The following is a 21,185-nucleotide window of genomic DNA, read 5'->3' as shown; positions in this document are numbered from 1 at the left end:
ACACAGGGGAGAAACCATTTAAATGTTCGGACTGTAACAAAAGCTTCAGCGATAAGTCAACCCTTAGAAAACACCAGAGAATCCACACGGGTGAGAAACCATATAAATGCATGGAGTGCGGACAGAGCTTCAGTCAGAGCACAAGCCTCACTTCCCACCACAGAATCCACACCGGGGAGAAGCCCTATAAATGCTTGGAGTGTGGAAAGTGTTTCAGCACTTGTAAATATCTCACTATTCATCAGAGAATCCACACGGGAGAGAAACCATTTAAATGCCTGGAGTGTGGAAAGAGCTTCAACAGGAGAGATGCCCTTACTTCACATCAAAAAATCCACACAGGGGAAAAACCATACAAATGCTTGGAGTGTGGAAAGTGTTTCAGCAACAGCAAGTATCTCACTTCACATCAGAGAATCCACACAGGGGAAAAGCCGTTTAAATGCTTGGAGTGTGGAAAGTGTTTTAATAAGAGAGATGGCCTTGTTGCACACCAAAATGTTCACAGAGGGGAAAAACCATATAAATGTTTGGAGTGTGGGAAGAGCTTCAGTAGCGGCAAGTACCTGACTTCTCATCAAAGAGTCCACACGGGAGAAAAACCTTTTAAATGTGTGGAGTGCGGAAAGAGTTTCAGGCAGAAGATAAATCTCACTACGCATCAACGAACTCACACAGGGGAGAAACCGTATCCGTGCTTGAGGTGTGGAAAAAGTTTTAGCCAGCAGACTAACCTCACTGCACATCAGAAAATCCACACAGGGGAGAAACCCTATAAATGTTTGGAGTGTGGAAAGAGGTTTAATCATAGCACAAGCCTCACTTACCATCAACAACTTCACACGGGAGAGAAACCCTATAAATGCGTGGAGTGCGGGAAAAGCTTCAGTACGAGCGCCAGCCTTACTTCACATCAAATTATCCACACGGGGGAGAAACCCTATAAATGTCTGGAGTGTGGAAAGCGGTTTAGCGATTGCAGAAACCTCCGCTCACATCAGAGAATCCACACAGGAGAGAAACCGTATGTGTGCTTGGAGTGTGGAAAGAGGTTTAGTCATAGAACCAACTACAGTTCACACCAGAAAATCCACACAGGGGAAAAATCTTTTAAATGCTTGGAGTGTGGAAAGAGCTTCTTTTTCAGCACCAGTCTGATTTCGCACCAAACTCTCCACACAGGAGAGAAACCATACAATTGTTTGGAATGTGGGAAGAGCTTCAGTAGCAACAAATACCTCACGGCTCACCAACGAATCCACACGAGGGGGAAGCCATTTAAGTGCTCGGAGTGCGGAAAGAGCTTCCGTCAGAGTTCAGACTTCACTTCTCATCAAAGAACCCACACAGGGGAGAAACCGTACAAATGTCTGGAGTGTGGAAAGAGGTTCAGTACTAGCAAATACCTCACTTCCCACCAACGGATTCACAGCGGGGAGAAACCATATACATGCTTGGAGTGCGGTAAGAGCTTCACGCACAAGACAAATCTCACCAAACATCAGAGAATCCACAGAGCAGATAAACCATAGAACCGTTAAAGAATTTGATTCATCTAATCCTGAGGTCTGTTTTGGAATTGCTGTTGGTGAATGTACTGAATCTTAATCCAAGATGGAGGCACTATTGCTAGGGGTGCTGGCAACTTTGAGACTGAGTTTCTCTTCCCCCTTTAGAAGCAAATCTGAAGCTTAGGGATGCTCCTAGATCTGGTTTTGCAACTGAAGGGTCATGAGTAGAGGTAACAAGGAATAACTGTCTGTGCCCAAGATGAGGCCTGCTCTCCGTTGCTGTACCCTTTCAAGATAAACCTCACTACACATCACGGAAAAGGAAAACAAAAATTCCTGAATTGTTGGCAATGCAACGCATCCTCAACTCTCATCCACAAATTCACTCAGGAGAGAAATGTGATAACTGATCTTAGTACAGAAAGCGCCACGCCAGGGAAAAACCATATAAAAGCCTGGTGTACTGAAGGAGTTTTTCTTGGAAGACCATTGTCACTAAACATCAAAGAATCCACACAGCAGAGAAACGGCAGAAAAGCCAGGGGTGCAGAATGACTCGGAGCAGAACTGGTTTCCCCCCTGGTTTTCTTAAACTACATGCTCCTTGGTTGGGACTGGTGGAAGTTGAAATCTGGAGGGCACCAGGTTGGGGGGCAGCTGAACTATAATCACAGCACAATCCCCGAGTTAGCTTTGGAGTGGCCAGTATTGACTGTATCGAATTGTAATCGACATGAGAGAGCAGCTATTGGCTGAGGTTCTTTGTGAGGCTTGCCCTCTTTCACCACGATGCCACTTTTAAAATTCATGGCAGAGAGTTGTTAGGAGAACCCCCGTTCCCATCAGAGAGCTACAATTCCCAGGATTCCCTGTGAAGACTGACTGTTAAACCAGTCTGGGAATTGTAGTTCTGCGAGGGGGCAGCTCTAAATGCTTCTAATAATTGATGTGTATACTTAACTGAAATGTGTTACTGAACTTACTGAAAATGTATTGTCGTTGTTCCCGTTTAGTAATAGCAAATTAATGCATCTGGTTACAGGTAGGTAGCCGTGTTGGTCTGCCGTAGTCAAGACAAAATAAAAAAATTAAAAATTTCCTTCCAGTAGCACCTTAGAGACCAACTAAGTTTGTTCACACGAAAGCTCATACCAAGAACAAACTTTTGTTGTTCAGTCGTGTCCGACTCTTCGTGACCCCATGGACCAGAGCACGCCAGGCACGTCTATCCTTCATTGCCTCTCGCAGTTTGGCCAAACTCATGCTAGTCGCTTCGAGAACACTGTCCAACCATCTCATCCTCTGTCATCCCCTTCTCCTTGTGCCCTCCATCTTTCCCAACATCAGGGTCTTTTCTAGGGAGTCTTCTCTTCTCATGAGGTGGCCAAAGTACTGGAGCCTCAACTTCAGGATCTGTCCTTCTAGTGAGCACTCAGGGCCGATTTCCTTGAGAATGGATAGGTTTGATCTTCTTGCAGTCCATGGGACTCTCAAGAGTCTCCTCCAGCACCATAATTCAAAAGCATCAATTCTTCGGCGATCAGCCTTCTTGATGGTCCAGCTCTCACTTCCGTACATTACTACTGGGAAAACCATAGCTTTAACTATACAGACCTTTGCCGGAAAGGTGATGTCTTTGCTTTTTAAGATGCTGTCTAGGTTTGTCATTGCTTTTCTCCCTTGAAGCAGGCGTCTTCTAATTTCGTGACTGCTGTCACCACCTGCAGTGATTGTGGAACCCAAGAAAGTGAACAAACTTAGTTGGTCTCTAAGGTGCTACTGGAAGGATTTTTTTTTAAATAATGCAGCTAGCTGAAAGTTGTTCAGAGCTTTCTCTTTACAGAGCTGCCAGTCCTGAAGTCCCTGTAAAGAAGAACTGATTGTTAAATCATTCTGGGAACTGTGGCTCCTTGAGAGGAATCGGGAGTTCCAGTGCGTATTATAACAAATAAAACACAGAATCAGAGAATTGCAAGGGCTATCTCGTTCAGGAATTCTGCCCCTGTTCTCACTTTGCCACCCTCTGGACGTCTCATGGAGGAGGCACACGAAGAAGGGCCTCAGATGATGATCGCAGGGTCCGGGTTGGTCCATATGGGGGAGAGGCGGTCCTTGAAACCTGCTTGTTCCTCAGCCCTGGCATAACCTAAACATTATGGGTGGCGTTACCGTGCCAGTGGTGGCCAAAACTGGGTGGGGTACATTGGAGGCAGAACATAGCTAGCATGCCTACTGCTGGCATTATCCTCCATGAATTAAATTTAATCACATTTGGAATACTCTGGATGCCAGTTAAACTATGGAACTCACTGCCACAGGAGGCAGTGATCACCTCCAGTATGGGTGGCTTTAAAATACAAGAATCTGCGAGGATTAGTTTGTTAAAAATATGTAATATTTTGGTCTTTATATTTTGACATTTACCTTTTGCAACCACCCGCCTCGGAAAACATAAGCACATAATCACTTTCCACCGTATTGCAACCAGTGGCGAACTGAGCCGCTTGGCTGCCAGGAGCGGCAAGCGCAGCGGCACCCCCCCCCAGGGGCGGGGTGTCGCTCCGTAGCGCACACGCGTCGTGACATCACGGGGCATGCACTACGGAGCACAGTCCAGCCGTGCTGCCTGGCGCGAGCGGCCCCCTGTCCGTGCGGCGGCTGCTCGCGCCCAGCAACTTGTAAGGCTGCAGTGTAGCCTTACGAGTTGCCAGGCACAAGCAGCCGCTGCACGGATGGGGGGCCACTTGCTCCCGGCCTGGCACCCCGGACAGACTCTGTGCACAAGTGCAGCGGCCCGCAGGGACTGCGCATGTGCAGACATGCACAAATCCGTCTGGACTCCCAAGCTGCCACCTGGCACTCCTTCCATGTGGCGGCTGCTTGTGCGGAAAGGCTGCTGGGCGGCAGCTTGGGAATTGCACTTGCAGGGTGGCGGCGGCGCTGAGTGTCACACCCCCAGGCTGGAACCCGGGGCACAGCGCCCCCATCGCCCCACCCTCGCTACACCACTGATTGCAATGCTGCAGTGAAGGGCTTATGGCTTTCGTTGTTTAAACTTGCCTACTTTGGTTTTCTCTTGGCCTACAAGCAACTGGATTTGTATTCGGCACAGCAATTTCGGAACCATTTTCGTAATACTGAAACTCGGTAATAATAAGAGAATAAGAAAATAATAATGAATAAAGGAGGATAAAGCAGAGGCAGTGAAGGATAGGCGTGCCTGGCGTGCTCTGGTCCATGGGGTCGCGAAGAGTCGGACAAGACTGAACGACTGAACAATAACAACAACAACAACAAGAAGACAAATTCCCAGGGGAGAGTGCTCTTGTGTTCGAATTCTGCTTCTGGGTTTCCCTCAGGCATCTGTCTGGCCACTGTGAGAACAGGATGCTGGCCTACATTGGCTATTGGCCTGATCCGGATTGAGGGCTGTATTGGAAACGGTTGAGTTAGACGCCTGTCTGCTAATGATACCCAACTCTATTTCTTTTTCAACTTTTCTTTATATATATATTTATAAAGATTTAAGAAGTATAGAAAAAGGATCTGTTACAGCCAAGTAGATAAAGTGCTTGAAAATCTATCCCATAGGATTACAACCCCTAAAACTCTAAATGACAAAATAGGAACATTTCATTTAACACAAAACAAACAGAAGCCTGTTAAAAAACAAAAAAACTTGGCTCAATTACATTTATTCTTACCCGAGAGATTTAAAACCCATTCATTTCCTTCCTTAATTCCTGTTGGGTGTTGCATAGTTCGCTCCATGCACATTTTCTCAAATTACAACGGATACTTAAATATCCAAGGTGGCAGTGCTATATGTTGGTGTTGTGTTTTGTTTTTTAAAAAGTTCTTTTTATTTGATCGAAACCACATTTCAGTGGCATGTAGGAAATAAGGAAACCAGAAGTATAGTAAATAAAAATTAAACGAGGAGGGAGAAATCAGGGTTGTTGCATTCACAATCCCTGGGAATAATAATTCTAAAAGTGTAGAATTGGAAGAGACCCCCAAGGGCCATCTAGTCCAACCCCCTGCAATGCAGGAATGATCCCACCAACTGCAGAAGTGCTGGTGGAAAGGCGCAATGCTGCAGCACCGTTTGCTGGGATAAAGGTCCCTAGCCTCTGCTGCGTACAGTTAACTCGGTGGCAGGATTGCACCGAAAACATCCAACTGAGATTTCCTTGGAGAAGAGCAAGCTAGGAGCACCAAAAATTTGTCACAGGGACAGCCGACTGCCAAAGGTCCCTATCCGGCCCCGGTCGTCCCAACGGCAGCAGTTGCCGGACACTTCGGACGCCTGCTGGACGCCTGCTGAGCGTTCATCTTTCCATGCCACTGCTACTTCCTCTTCGGCGGCTGGAGAATGCGGCTGTGCCAGCAAGCTGCCTCTAAGACGAAGGCCGGCTCCTGGCGAAGCCCCCAGCGGCCCCTTTGTAGCTGGTGAGTATTCTCTGTCTGAGGCGGGGGGCGTGGAGTCGTCCTCCGAGTCTGTGGGGTCCTCTGGCAGGGCTGGAACGAAAGAGGAGGGTCTGGTTAGGTGGGGGCCAAGCTACACACCCATCCTGCCTCAGATTGTAAAGATGCACTAAGTCTTTGCAGGAGCCAACCAGCAGTAAATCACACCCAGCAAACGAGAGTTGACTCTTTATTAGCAAGGTTTTTTTGTCATATGTGGTGGTCTTGTTACTAGGTTAAGGCTTACTGGGGAATGATATACAATGAAATGTTTAGAATAACGTTTGTAAAAAACAACCCAGAAACTTTTCTTTTGGGAATTATAGGGATAGAACTACCTAAATTGTATAGAAATTTATTCATGCATGTGACTACAGCGTCAAGAATGTTACTTTCCCAAAAATGGAAAGAAGAAGTCGTCCCAGCGAAGGAAGAAAGGATACAAAAACTTACGGAATATGCAGAAATGTTGAAACTTACCGGAAGAATAAGAAATCAAGATAAACTTTTTATAAAAGAATGGAAATGGTTTGTTGAATATGTACAAATAAATTGTAAACAGATGAAAACACTGGCAGGATTACTGTAATAACCGCAGCTATATATGTAAAGAAGATAAATAAATGAGTAGGTTAATTTGCATATGCAGAAGATATTAAAAATAAATTTACGGAACCGCAGAAAGTGGGGGAAGGAAGTCAAGTTTTAAAATGTCAAAATGGTTGTAAAATCAGTGAAATGTATATATCTGAAAAGTACAAATAAAAATAAAGAACAACAGCTCTTTATTAGCAAAACATGAGCTGCATAGGAGTGTCGGGCCTACAGAGCACGGCAACTCAGGTGTTGCTCTCATGAAGCAGGTCCCCACAGCTGGCTATGTCTCCTCTTTTCCAGGGGTTTCCCCAAGAAATCTGAGACTGCACCTGTGGGCAGCCAACCCCTCCTCTGCCCTTTTCATGCCTCTTCTGGTTCTGGGAGACCAGGGAGGTTGGGAGCTGGTTGCAGCAGGAGGGGGAGATAACTGTGCCCTTCCCTCTCTCTGCCTCTTGGTCTCCCTCCTCTCCTGTTTCAGCTTCAGCTTCTGCCTCTGATTCTGGACTTCTCTCTGCCACAGCTTCTTCCTGCTCACTAAACTCTTTGGCTTCTGACACCTCCTCCTCCCAGGTACCATCCAACCACCTTAGGGACTCCGAATTTGTGTGGGGTTTACTCCTTAGCTTTTTCTTCTCCCAGAGATATCCCACAAGACAGCAGAGGTTCTAGGAGTTTTTCTTCTCCAAGACGGGCAACCTCCCCAGGTGGACGGGCCCCATCTTCCTCTCACTTCCCTCTACGGCACGTGCAGAAACTGCCTTTTTGACCATTGGGCCCACTCTTGATCTTGTCCGCTCTGACCACCGGAGCCTGTCTTCGTGTGCAGGGGAAGCCTGTAACTCACCGAGAGTTTGAAACCCATCGGCTACTCTCACCTCGTTTGCCTGGCCAGTGAAAGCAGTTTCCTGGGATTGTGGTCTCTGTCGCATGGTGACAGCTTCTAGGAGCCACAGGTGAGATCTGAGTGCAGGTGGGGACCAAAGGTGGACAAATGACCCCAGTGTTAGGTTTCTATTTCCTCTCACTGTGCAGTCACGAGACTGTGTTTATATATTCCACACGGATTATTGGAATCACGGGGAATGGATGTTGCCATACCTGTTTCCTGTTGTTGTTCCTTCTTCGGAGTTCTCTCACAGAGAGAGGACATGTTTTCTTTACTCTGCCTTTTAGTCAGTAACAAACCTAGCTTGTGGCACATATCTCTGCCTCATTCCACTTTTATTTGACTCTGCAAGATATCAGAGAATGTGCCCGGTGTCTATAGCAAGGCATGGGTCATTAAATGTCGAGGACACTGCTTTGGAACTGCCTGCTGGAAGACAGGCTGAAACGTTCCTGCATTATGCCTGGGGGATCATCTTTGCCCCCTCCAACCTGTCACCCAGAAGGAGCACAACAAGTTCCCTACCAGAGGTAGCACCCCTCCACTAACACCCCAATTACTTGTATACCACTATATCATTAAAAAGAATGGCAGCGTGGCAAAAGTAACCGGAAGAATCGGAAATCAAGAAGACCAAAATTTTAATAAGGCATCTGGGAAACTTACAATTTATCTTAAAAACAATTGTAAACAGTTCAAATCGTTAGTGGGGTTGGAATAACACTTGTAGTGCAACGATGAATTTTGGACATAACGGAGATATAAAAATTTGGATTACGGTCTAGCTAGGTTGACGAATGGCTTAGTTGGCAAACGTTTCAGCCCCCAAGCGTTGAAAACCCAGAAGTGAGTGTTCCGGTTTTCGAACGATTTTCGGAAGCCAAACATCTGATGTGGCTTCCACGGCTTCCGATTGAGTGCAGGAAGCTCCTGCTGCCAATCGGAAGCTGCGGCCTTGGTTTCTGAACGGTTTCGGGAGTAAAATGGACTCCCAGAATGGATTAAATTTGACAACCAAGGTATGACAGTATTATAAAAGATGCAGATGGAAAGGATTAACAATAAGACTCGCAGGGGGAGGAGGGAAGTCCAGGAGCTTTTAAATATTATACTGCTATGTGAATATAAAATTTAATTTAATAAATCATATACAGTGGTACCTCAGGTTACAGACGCTTCAGGCTACAGACTCTGCTAACCCAGAAATAACGCTTCAGGTTAAGAAATTTGCTTCAGGATAAGAACAGAAATTGTGCTCTGGCGGTGCAACGGCAGCGGGAGGTCCCATTAGCAAAAAGTGGTGCTTCAGGTTAAAAACAGTTTCAGGTTAAGAACGGACCTCCGGAACGAATTAAGTTCTTAACTCAAGGTACAACTCTATATAAATATATATATATATATATAGAGAGAGAGAGAGAGAGAGAGAGAGAGAGTTGTAGCATCTAAAGCCAGACCAAAAAAATATTAAAAAGTTAAAAGCACAACAGAACCCTCTTCCAACTCACCACTGTGTGGCAGACACTCGCGGTTCGCGGCACCCGATCCGGCGGCCTTGACCCGCTTCCGGTAGAGCAGAGGGCGGATGACCGCCTCTTCGGGCCTCACAGCTTTCTCCACCGCTTTGTCGAACGGCAGGCCCTGTCGCCGGTAGGCCCTGACCCTCTTCCGGAGGTTCCCATACGTGTCGTTCCACCTCTTGCGGGTGGCGAGGCCTGATCTCTCGTAGTAGCCCAGCGCAGACACCCTCTTTCCTGCGGCCGCAAAGAACGCCGCCTGTCGCGCGGCCGCCCTGCTCCCGGGGACGAGGCCCAGCGCCGCCTCCTTGTTCGCCACCACCAGCTTGTACAGCAGCGTCTTCTCCTCCATGTTCCAGTTGGGCTTCCGCCGCCGCTTCTTCGGGGTCCCCGGTTCGGGCAGGTCCCCTTCCATAACATCCAACAAGCAAAAGGCCGGCCCGAGTTGCATGGTGGAAAGGTTTCCGTTGGCCGCCTCCGCGCTCTGCTGGCGCGGAGGTTTGTCCGTGCTTGCCTGGCCCACCCAGCGGTTCCTCCGCCGCCTCTTCCGCCGGAGCAGCTGCTCGTCGACCTCCTGGTCCTCGCTCTCGGAAGCCAGCTCTCTCGACCCCTTTCCGGAATGTTCTACCAGTGCAGGGCCTTCGCAAAGTCGGCTCCTCCTCCAACACTCATTTTCTGCTCCATAACCTGTCCAGAGGAGAAAGGGAAGAGATGCCTGCTTGGGTGAACCTGGATGGCTATTAGACAGGTGCAAAACGTCGCCGTGTGTGGAGAGCCCCTCTTGGGGATACTCCATTCCATGCCTTCTCAGCATGCTTAAAGCTTCCCATCCACCCAGGCTGTCCATATCCTCATCAATGCAATGGTGGAGCCCTATAAAGTGTTGTGATATCAGTACAAGCCGAGCTGCGAAGAGCCTCATCAGCGAGGTCACCTGACCAAGAGTCATGTTTCACGTGTGGGAATCACGGCAGCTATACCAGCTCCCACACAAGTGATGTCATTGTAATTTACTGTTGTATTCTTTACTTTCTGTTTTGCATCGGAGATGCAGGACGCTTTAATAGACAGCTCTGAAATAATGAGCTGGCTACGCAGAGACATTCTGCTCTTTAACTACAATAAAGTAGGTTTTAGCCTTACTGGCTGGTGCGTGTTGTTTTTCAAGCTGGGAAACAATCGCATATCATCAGTGCCCCTGGACTCCTGAAGCCAGAGGGCACAGAAGCTTCGTCCGCCTTGGGGTCAGTCTCTCAACCTGCCCCCGCGGGAAGTTTTCATAACATAAAGACAGTGTGGCAGGGGCATTAGAAAACGGGACACAATATAATCAGGAAAAGGGACACAATATTCCCCCCACATATTTCTTTTCAGTAGTAGATGGGCAGCCAGTGTCTGTCTTTCTTTCTTTCTTTCTTTCTTTCTTTCTTTCTTTCTTTCTTTCTTTCTTTCTTTCTTTCTTTCTTTCTTTCTTTCTTTCTTCCTTCCTTCCTTCCTTCCTTCCTTCCTTCCTTCCTTCCTTCCTTCCTTCCTTCCTTTCTTCTTCTTCTTCTTCTTCTTCTTCTTCTTCTTCTTCTTCTTCTTCTTCTTCTTCAGTATTCTATACATTTATTTACATTTTATACATTTCTTTTAACAAAGTAATAATCATAAATAAATAAGAATTGAAATGTGCACCCCACCCCCGTGACCATTCCATTGTAACCATCCAACCTCCCAAAATGTCAACACCTCTTGCGATCGTTTCACCCCTTTCCGTTTTAAAAGTACAAATAGATATCTTCAGATCCCGATAGAACAGAGACTATGTCCTTGCGATCACAAGGAAATGGAATCTATTAGCCACGTTCTCCTACACTGCACTCTGTATCGAGATTTGAGGAAGGAGTTAATCGAACCCCTGTTAAAAAATCTACCAGGCCATTCAATTGAAATGCTGACTAGATATTTAATTGAGGACACCAACCCAGAGCGAACTATGACTGTAGCCAAATTTTGCTATCATGCGGCAAGACTGAGACGCGTAGTGACATCAACTAACAATAGCGATAAAGCTGTCCACCAAGCCATAGCGGATAATACTTAAATGGAATTATCTCCCATTAAATTTTAGCTTAATTTTAATCTAATACGGGATGTGAAATAGTATTGTTAAAAGACGATATTTAAGAAATATTTATATTATGTACTATCATTTTATTTTCTCTTTTGCTGGTCTATGACCGTAATAAAGATTTATTATTATTATTATTATTATTATTATTATTATTATTATTATTATTATCATCATCATCATCATCATCATCATCATCACCCTGGTGTGTGGCAGGAGAGGATGGCAAATGCGGCATGAAGATTCAAGGATAATCCAATAAACATTTGAACGTTTCAATGTGGTACAGTATAGAACCTTTTCTCTCCCCCCACCCCACCCCAGAATATGGATAGATGTTTAAGAGCGCTGGCTATTTTTCCTTAGTTCTCCGCAACAATGTCGTGAATAGGGATTTTCAACTCTGACCAGTATGAAAGGACGGGAAAAGAGAAAGGCTTCCTTGTGTTGATGAGGACATGAGAGTTTGCTTGCCTTGAACCAGGTCTTATATAAATAGCTCAAGCTCATTCCTCTCATTGGGTTTGTATACATACTTAAGGTACATATGTAAGAGGCTCGTTTATAATTGTATTCTGGGAATGATTCCTGTTCTTATGGGGCTGCTTGGTTTATACTTTCCAGGGTCCCACGATCATATTATAAAGTACAGTGGTACCTCAGTTTTCAGACGTCTCGGAAGTCAAACGTTTCAGCTTTTGAACGCCAAAAACCCGGAAGTAACTGCTTTGGTTTTTGAATGCTTTTTGGAAGCAGAATGTGCCACGCAGCTTCTGTATTGAGTTTCCAGACAGAAATGCTTCCGGAAATGCCTGCTTCAGTTTTCAAACGTTTTGGAAGTCGAATGGTCTTCCGGAACAGATTACGTTGGAAATCTGAAGTTCCACTGTAGTTGTGTTCTATGTTACAAATCAAGCACTGCTGGGGGTTAGTTTCTTTTTGTTTTCTGATGTGTTTCTTACCAATAAAAAAACCCGGCGTATTGCAAACAGTTTTTTACTCAGGTTTGCAGTGTTTGGGTTCCAAGTTGTTTGAGTACCAAGGCGTTTTAGAACCAAGGTACCACTGTATAAGAAATGCCAGGGATCAAACTGGGGAACCTCCTGCTCACAAAAAAAGTGTATTCTGCTACTGATGGCACTTGAAAATGCCTCCTGACCTCTCTCCTGGCTCTCTCTCAGCCCGCTTCTTCTGTGAGGCACAGATTCCTCCAGCCTCTCCCCTCCGCCATGTTTCTGCTGGAATTCAGGCCTGGGCCAAGTCTCGCCTCCATGACGACCGTAGCGAGGCTGGGAGATGTCGTCCCCTTCCCTCCACCTTGAGGCCTCGTATTGCTCCACAGCCACTGACTGCTCTGGGGTCTCTCTGCCCTCCAAGCTTAGGCTCCTCTGCCTTCTTCCTGCACGAAAAAGGAGAAAGAGAGAGAGCAGCGCGAGATGTGCCAGTCGTCTTCTGAAGGTGGTACCTCAGTGAGCCTTGCAAAACAGGAAAAGCTGCAAGAACCCCCATTTCCCCTTCTCTGTGACAGCAGGAGAGGAGGGGAAGTCGTACGGAGTTGACAAACGAACCACTGAGGGCTCTCCAGGAGATCTGCAGCATCCCAGAAATGAAGACCATTGCTTACCATGTGAGGTCACATTGACTGCATCCTCCTCCTCCTCTTCCTCTCGCTTGACTTCCCGGCACAGCTGCCCCGGCCTAGAGTCTGCCACTGGGGAACTCACAGACGGGTTCACAAATGGCGCCGGTGGCTGAAATGACAGCAAAGAGGACCTTCAGGCCTGAGCAGGAATGGGATGAGATCAGTGGCAGGGCACCTGCTGGGCAAGCAGAATGCCACAGGTTCAATCCTGGCACCTCTTGTTTAAAATAAAAAAGGGTCACCCAGCACAGTGTTCTTCAGCCATGAGTGGGTGGACTACAAATCCCATCATCCTTGACCGCTGGGCTAAGCTGTGGATGATGGGGTTTGTAGTCCACTGACACCTGGAGACTCCAGGTGAAAGAATACTGAGCAGGTGGATGAGAAAACACCAGTGATGCTAAACAGCTCAATACTGACACATGGGGTAGGGAACCTTTTGCATTCAGAGGACCACATTTGTTTCTGCACCTGTGCCCAGATGGCTGCTTTTCTGCGTACGCTCACACAATCTCCTTCCTTGGAGGTTTTTAAGCAGAGGTCGGGTGGCCATCGGCCATGTTTGATCAAGTTTAGATTTCTGCCATGGATGCTTGTTGAGACTCCTACACTGCATGTGGTCAGACTAAATGACACTTGGGGGTCCCTTCCAGCTCTACAATTCTACGATTCCCCTCAGATGTTGCTATGTTCTGGGTGAAGAGTCCACATTTCCTCCTTTTGCCTCGTTTTTTTGAGAGAAATGCAGAGAGGGTGGTAATTGTACTGTTTAGCATTCTAAGGGATAAAACGAACTGGATTCCTAAAGAGGAAGGAAATTTGGATTTCAGAAATAATAATAATAATAATAATAATAATAATAATAATAATAATAATTTATTTATACCCTGCCCATCTGGCTGGGTTTCCTCAGCCACTCTGGGCAGCTCCCAACAAAATATTAAAAACACAATAAATCATCAAACATTAGAAATTTCCCTAAACAGGGCTGCCTTCAGATGTCTTCTAAATGTCAGATAGTTGTTTATTTCCTTGACATATGGTGGGGGGCGTTCCACAGGTCAGGTGCCACTACCGAGAAAGCCCTCTGCCTGGTTCCTTGTATCCTCACTTTTCGCAGGGAGGAAACTGCTAGAAGGCCCTCAGAGCTGTGCCTTAAGTGTCCGGGCAGAACGATGGGGGTGGAGACGCTCTTTCAGGTATACCGGACCGAGGCCGTTTAGGGCTTTAAAGGTGAGCACCAACACCATGAATTGTGCTTGGAAACGTACTGGGAGCCAATGTAGGCCTTTCAGGACCGGTGTTATATGGTATCGGTGGCCATCCTGGTCACCAGTCTGGCTGCCGCATGATGGCAAGAGCAAAGCCCCCCCCCCTGAAGCCCCCATTTGTGGGGAAGGAGCCTCCATCTTTCCCAAGTCCTGACATCAATGGCCCCCTCTGATATTTGATGAGGTTCCCCCACCTTCCTTTGCTAGAAGGAGAAGATGAGCATTAACCGACAACTCTATAATCCTATAATTCCAGTCTTTGTCAGCTTCTTCTGTTTACCTGCGTGGCATCGATCTCCTGGCGAACTTGCCGTGACCCCCGAGATGCTGTCGGACTCCAGCTCCCATCATCCTCCACCGCCGGCCACGCTGCCTGGGGCTGATGAGAGCCAGAGTCCAACAAGCATCCAGAAGGACACCCCCTGCCCCATGAAGACACCTTGCCAGCTGCCCTCAAACGAAAATACCATTGGTCCTTTCCACCACGCCACACGCCCTGCTCTTACGAGGCACAAACCAACCTCCCTCGCTCGGCGTGGCCCCCGCTCCAACTGTTCCTTCCTCTGGAGGAAAAACTCGGCCAGGATCACGGCCTGGGCGCAGGTCTCGGGGCCCCGCTCCTTCACCCAGCCCTGGACTTCAAGTGGCAGGATGGCCAGGAACTGCTCCAGGACCAGCAGCTCCAGGATCTGCTCCTTGGTCCTCTTCTCGGCCTTCAGCCACTGCCGACAGTGCTCCTGGAGCCGGCTGTAAGCCTCTCGGGGCCCCCCGGCCTCCTGGTAGCAGAAGCGCCGGAAGTTCTGCCTCTGATTCTCCATCCTCAGGGCCGCGGCCCGCAAGATGGCAGCCTTCACCTTCTGGTAGTTCTTCCAGTCCCGAGACTCCAGTTTGACGAAAGTCTGCTGCGCGTCGCCGCCGAGGGCCGGTAGGAGCCGGGCCACCCACTCCTCGCGCGGCCAGCGGCAGGCTTCGGCCACTTGCTCAAAGGAGGCCAGGAAGGACTTAGCGTCGTCCCAGACGCTGGGCTCCTCCGGCGACTGGGGGATCCCCCGTTCCAGGCTAGGAGGCTCCAATTTCCTCAGGAACTCCTGCCACTGGGCCTCCCAGCACTGCAACAAGTCCTCCCTCGAGTTCAGAGCGACAGGCGGATCCGTGGACCCCTGCAGGAATTCCCCGATACTCCCAGCCTGAACGACGTGGGGGACCCCATCCTGCCCATCTCCCAACTGCTCTATCATCTCCGATGGATCTGGGTCTTCCGTTTTTATCCCCACGTGCTCTCTTGGCTCGGCAGCAGCCGGGACCCAGATGCCGACCTCTGCACCCTTCAGCTCCAACCCTGCCATGTCCTTCCACGGTTCAGAGACACGTCCTCCCAACGAGTTCACAGCAAAGAGAGACATTTTGGTTCTGCAAGTGTCTCTCGGAACCCCGGGCTATCCCACAAGGCCACTGCCTTTCTCCAGAGTGCCGATCTTCGGTGATTCAATGGGCGACAAGAGGGAAGCAAGGAGATCCAGCAGTGGTGGGACAGGGTTGTTCCTGGAAGGGAGCAGAGAGGGGAGAGAGAGTTATAAACACCATCTCCAGACTTCCGGCGGCTGACGCCATTGCGGGTGGTCGTGGGCTGCTTCGGCTGCGAAGCACCCAGTCCATCCCGGGGGTTAGGAGCCCTGCAGCCGCATAGCGGGGCTCCGGTTGGGGTGCGGGAAGAGCGTCCCGCACCCTGGGCTCCCCGGCTGTGCCCGTTGTGGCTCCGAACCCTTCCCCCGCTCCCCCTGTAAAGGGGGAGTGGGGCTATAGGGGACATGCCCCAACCGGGATGTAAATGCGGCGACAAAGCCTGTAATGAGCGTCTAAGTTCTACCTGTCCTTAATGAGCTGATAAGAACCCAGAGGCGGTGAGTAATTGATTGACTCTTTGTATTCCTGGAACGATCTGGGGGAAAGAAGAAAGGCAGCCCGCCTCCCTCCCTTCGGGAGTTGAAAGGAATTAACTCTTTAAGTGACTGCTGCTACAACAATCGATAGAAAGTATCTGGAATTTGAAAACTGAGACTGCTGAGATCTCCCTTCGGGGGTTAACTGGGGAAAAAATATCTCCATTTGAAGTTTTGGTCTTTATACTCCGGCTTCGGAGAAATGGACGACTTGGACTTTCGTGGGAAAAAACTGAAACAAAGGAAGGAAGAGACAGGAACTGAAACTTGATACTCACCCTCCCTCCTAAAATGCTGGACTTTGTGCTCGCACTGGTATTGAACTCTGGTTTAAAGGATGAGGAAATGCTCACTGTCTTGGAGCTGGAACTGCTTAATCGAAAACTACAAGTTTTGAGTGGAATTATAAATGAAAAGGACTTACTTTCCACAGAGGAGGCTTTTCAAAAGTTCTACACAATGGAATCAAACCTTGGCAAAGAGCTGGGAGGGGCGCTTGAAGGATGGTTTGAAATGGCTGGGCAACTCCGAAAGGAAAAGGAACCGATTTCTGGGGGTGGCAGCCCTGGAACGGGAAAATTTACAATATCCAGACTCCGAGGTGGCAGCTCGGGGGCAAGGGACATGGAATTAAGATTTCTACAAGAAGAAGAAGAAAAAGAAACGGAGGAACCCAGAATGGAGGGGATGAACACCCTGAGGCTCGATGCGGGGTTTGTTGTGGATGTTGCCTGGACCTGTGGACACTTAGAGGAAGACAACTGGAGATTAGGTTCTGGTGAAAGACAGAAAAAGACAATGGACAGAGGGGGAGTGGGTTGAAGTATTAAATGTATAATCCAAATGGTCTGCCATGGTATCCGAAATCGGAGTGTGAAGTCTGTTAATTACAAGTTTATTTTAAATAAGTAAGGAGATATTGAATCTTAAGTCAAAAGCAGCATGATAAAGGATAGAAGAAATAAGTTTAGCTATAAGAATACTTGGTTATGATCTAGGTTATAATGCAAAGATTAAGACAATTGTGTTTTTTCTTTTTAAGTAAAGTTAATTTTTTTTATAGAGAAAAGTTGTTAAGGAAACAGTATATTGATTTAAAACCGAAGGTGTATAGGCGGGGGAAGTCAAACGTCAAGATTCAGAACTAGAATATTTTTTTTTGCAAGGTATATAAATAAGAAGAAGAATCCTGACATTATGTGTATTTGTATTTGTTTTTGTATTTGTAGGTGTGGGGTTGGGTTTGTGTTATATTATGAAAATGCTAATAAATTCTGTTTAAAAAAATAATAAACACCATCTCCAACTCCTCGAAATTTTTTTGCACATCACTTGGGAAGACAGGCGAACTAATGCCAGTGTACTGGAAGAAGGATAGATCACCTGTGTTGAAGTAATGATTCTTCAACATCAACTTCGTTGGACTGGTCATGTTGTGCGGGTGCCTGATTATCATCTTCCAAAGCAACTACTCTATTCCGAACTTAAAAAGGGAAAGCGTAATGCTGGTGGTCAACAAAAGAGGTTTAAAGACTCTCTCAAGGCAAATCTAAAAAAAAAAAATGTAGTATAAACACCGAAAACTGGGAAACACTGGCCTGTGAGTGCTCCAGTTGGAGAACAGCCTTTACCAAAGGTGCCATGGACTTTGAAGACACTCGAACTCAGGACGAAAGGGAGAAACATGCTAAGAGGAAGGCAGGCTTGGCAAACCCTCACCATGATCAACTCCTGCCCAGAAACCTATGTCCCCACTGTGGAAGGACGTGTGGATCCAGAATTGGCCTCCACAGTCACTTACGGACTCACTTTTAAAACCGTGTTTATGGAAGACAATCTTACTCGGCTATGAGAAGAGGGAGGGGAGCAGAGAGGGGAAAGAGAGCTGGGAACAGAAATATGAGACCGAGCAGGACTGCAACAAAGTGTTGCTCCACGGAATGCTTCCACTCGGGATTCCACTCCCAGAGCTGCTCAGTATTCTGCAGCCACTGAGCATGCTCATTCCTCACATGGGTTGTTTTGAGGAATTGTGCTTTGTACCCCAACAAGAACAGAAGAAGAGACCTACAAGTCTAACACCCTGAGCAACTTTTAACTTTTTATTTATTTATCTGTTAGATTTAAGTACCACCCTTCATCACAGGCTGGCAGGGCGGTTCACAGGATAAAAATACCAGATAAAAACACAAGCAAATAGTTCAAAACAAAAACTCCCTCCCGTCTCACAAACACGTGTCCAAGGCTATAGAATATGAATCAGCCAAAGGCCTGGTTGAAGAGGAACATTTTTGCCTGGCGCCAGGCGAGCAGGTGAACTTTCTGGTGAAACTCACAAGCAGGAACTGAGCACAAAATATCATTGTTATTTCATTTCTATATCGCTTTATATCCTTCAGGGGGGAGAATCTCAAAATATCAGTCGGGATAGTTCAGTTGGTAGAGCATGAGACTCTTCATCTCCGGGTCGTGGGTTCGAGCCCTGCGTCGGGAAACAAGATTCCTGCACTGCAGGGGGTTGGGCTAGAGGTTGCCGGCAGCTGGTATTCAGAGCTCCCACCCATTCTTTCTGCCTTGCTGTTCCTTCTGGAAACATAAGAAGAGCCCTGAATCTGGATCCGGCCAGGAGCCCATTGAGTCCAGTATCCTGTTCTCACAGTGGCTGACCAGATGCAAGCAAGATCTGAGCACCCTTCCTGCGGTTTCCAGGTGTTCAAAAGCAAGACACAGCCTTCCTGGCTGGTAGCCATTAACAGAGCTCTCCTCCATGAAACCCACTTTGTAAGCCCTCCGCAACTCGAACTCTCTCCCTCCCTTCCTCCCAGCTATCAAGCCAGCCCCACAACCACTCAGCCCTCCTTCAGAATCACAGTCCAACCCCCTGCAATCCAGGGGGTTGGGTGGCCATCTGTCATGGATGCCTTAGTTGAGTTTCCTGCATTGCAGGGGGGTTGGACTAGATGACCCTGGGGGGTCCCTTTCCAACTCTGCAATACTATGATTCTATGAATGCAGGAATAGATGTAACTAAGCCCAACTGCAAGCTACTGAAACGCACATTTTCTGAGATTTTGCAGCAGGTCCAGGGCGCCTTGCTAACCAGAGTGGCTGGAGCCAATTCCTTAAAACTCAGCGGGACGAAGGTGCAAATCCATTTTCCCTCCTCCCCTTTCCCTCTGAGTCACCTTGTGCCTTTTCCTCCTCTTCCCTGGCCCAGTTGCCCCGCAGGCAACGGTCGCCCTCCGAGCCTTCCTCCTGCTGCGAGCCCAGCCAACTCTTCCTGCTCCTCCAGTCCCTGCCAAGAGGCAACATTTGGAAATCGCATCTCCGGGCGGGGCCAGCAGAGGAAGCGGCTTGCATGCAGCTGACATCCGGTGCTCACTTTGAAAAAAATAAAATAACTGGGTTCTTTCTAGGAAGCACTGGCTCTTTGCCTTTAACTCCTTGAGCAATAATAAGAATACTGTACTAAAACACGCTGTTGCAAGCTGCAGGCGCAATTACGCAATTGCGCAAAGGGCGCCTCCTTGGTCTCCTGCACCCACGTCTGTCACCCAGCCACCCAGCTCTGCATTTGGCTGCAAAGACAGAAACATCTTGCAAAGCCCCTTAATAGCTTCGGACCAGTTTACCCGAGGGATTGCCTTAGCCATACGAATTATGAGACGGGGGAAAAATCCTCTGTCCACTTTCTTCATTTTTTTGGGAGAGAGAGATTAAACACACACACATATTATTATTATTATTATTATTATTATTATTATTATTATTATTATTATTATTATTATTATTATTATCTTTTTTAAAAATTAAATTTGTATACTGCCTTTCATCTGAAGATCACAGGGAGGTTCGCAACCTAAAAAAACAAAAAACAACAAAAACGATCCAAGCAAAGGAAGAATGGATACAAAAATTTATGGAATATACAGGAGCTGGGTATGTTTAGCCTGGAGAAGAGAAGGTTAAGGGGTGATATGATAGCCATGTTCAAATCTATAAAAGGATGTCATATAGAGGAAGGAGAAAGGTTGTTTTCTGCTGCTCCAGAGAAGCGGACATGGGGCAATGGATTCAAAGTACAAGAAAGAACTTCCTGACAGTAAGAGCTGTTGGACAGTGGAATTTGCTGCCAAGGAGTGTGGTGGAGTCTCCTTCTTTGGAGGTCTTTCAGCGGAGGCTTGACAGCCATCTGTCAGGAATGCTTTGATGGTGTTTCCTGCTTGGCAGGGGGTTGGACTGGATGGCCCTTGTGGTCTCTTCCAACTCTAGGATTCTATGAAATTGAGAAACTTACCGGAAGAATAAGAAATCAAGATACAGTATCAAACTTTTTTAAAGGAACTGCAGAAAGAGGGGGAAGGAAGTCAAGGTTTGAAATATCAAAATGATTGTAAAATTAGTGAAATGTATAAACCTGAAAGGCATAAATAAAATACATGTATAAAAAAAATACAAAAACGAAAACACAAAATGCATAATGCAACAAAAACAAACCAATAATCCTCCCTCCCATAAACACATTTAAAAGGCCATATATTGTTTACTTAGCCAAAGGCCAGGGAGAAGTGGAACGTTTCCAACTGGTGCCTAAACATATATTATGAAGGCGCCAGGTGAGCCTCCCTAGGGAGAGCATTCCGCAAATGGGGACCCACTGCAGAAAAGGCCCTGTTCTCATGTTGCTACCCTCTAGACTTCACTTGGAAGAAGCACACAAAGCAGGGCTTCAGGTGATGAGCACAGAGTCTGGATCATATTAAGAGAGGCTGTCCTTGAGGTATTGCGGTCCTGAGCTGTTTTAAGGCTTTGTAGGTCAAAACCAGCACTTTGAATAGGGACTGGAAACTAATTGGCAGCCAGTGCAGTCGGACCAGGATCAGTGTAATATGCACACATTTTATCACCCATTCACCCATTTTGAAGTGGTCCTTTTGGAGCTCTTTGCAACCTCTTTTTGTTTTGGAATCATGTAGAATCGTAGAGTGGGAAGGGATCCCTGGGGTCACCAACCCCCTGCAATGCAGGGATCTTTTTGGCCAACATGGGCTTGAACCCACGACACTGAGATTAAAAGCCTCATGCTCTGCAGATTGAGCTGACCCCAAGCTACTTATTGCCATCGGCAAACTTGGGCAACCTCACTGCACATTCCTAACTTTACATTGTTTATTTACAAGTGGAGAATCGCAGGTCCCATACCGACCCTGGCTTGGTGGACTTGACTTTCCATACCTCTCCATT

The 21,185-nt window shown here is 47.3% G+C and overlaps 1 protein-coding gene across 1 annotated transcript; it reads right to left on the bottom strand.

The window, feature by feature from the left end:
- Window positions 1-5,509: 5,509 nt before the first annotated feature.
- On the bottom strand, window positions 5,510-19,312 carry LOC117042505. Its single transcript, XM_033142051.1, has 6 exons — window positions 19,127-19,312; window positions 14,523-15,543; window positions 12,713-12,839; window positions 12,221-12,487; window positions 8,967-9,662; window positions 5,510-6,032 (listed from the first exon to the last, which is right to left on the bottom strand). Exons 2-6 carry the CDS (start codon window positions 15,402-15,404, stop codon window positions 5,740-5,742), a joined length of 2,265 nt encoding a protein of 754 aa, XP_032997942.1. The 5' UTR covers window positions 15,405-15,543; window positions 19,127-19,312; the 3' UTR covers window positions 5,510-5,739.
- Between the last annotated feature and the right edge of the window lie 1,873 nt (window positions 19,313-21,185).

This window comes from Lacerta agilis, chromosome 2, assembly GCF_009819535.1.
Source record: "Lacerta agilis isolate rLacAgi1 chromosome 2, rLacAgi1.pri, whole genome shotgun sequence".
Lineage (NCBI taxonomy): Eukaryota > Metazoa > Chordata > Lepidosauria > Squamata > Lacertidae > Lacerta > Lacerta agilis.
Note: the sequence above shows the minus strand (reverse complement) of the source record. Positions and strands in the feature narration are given on the sequence as shown.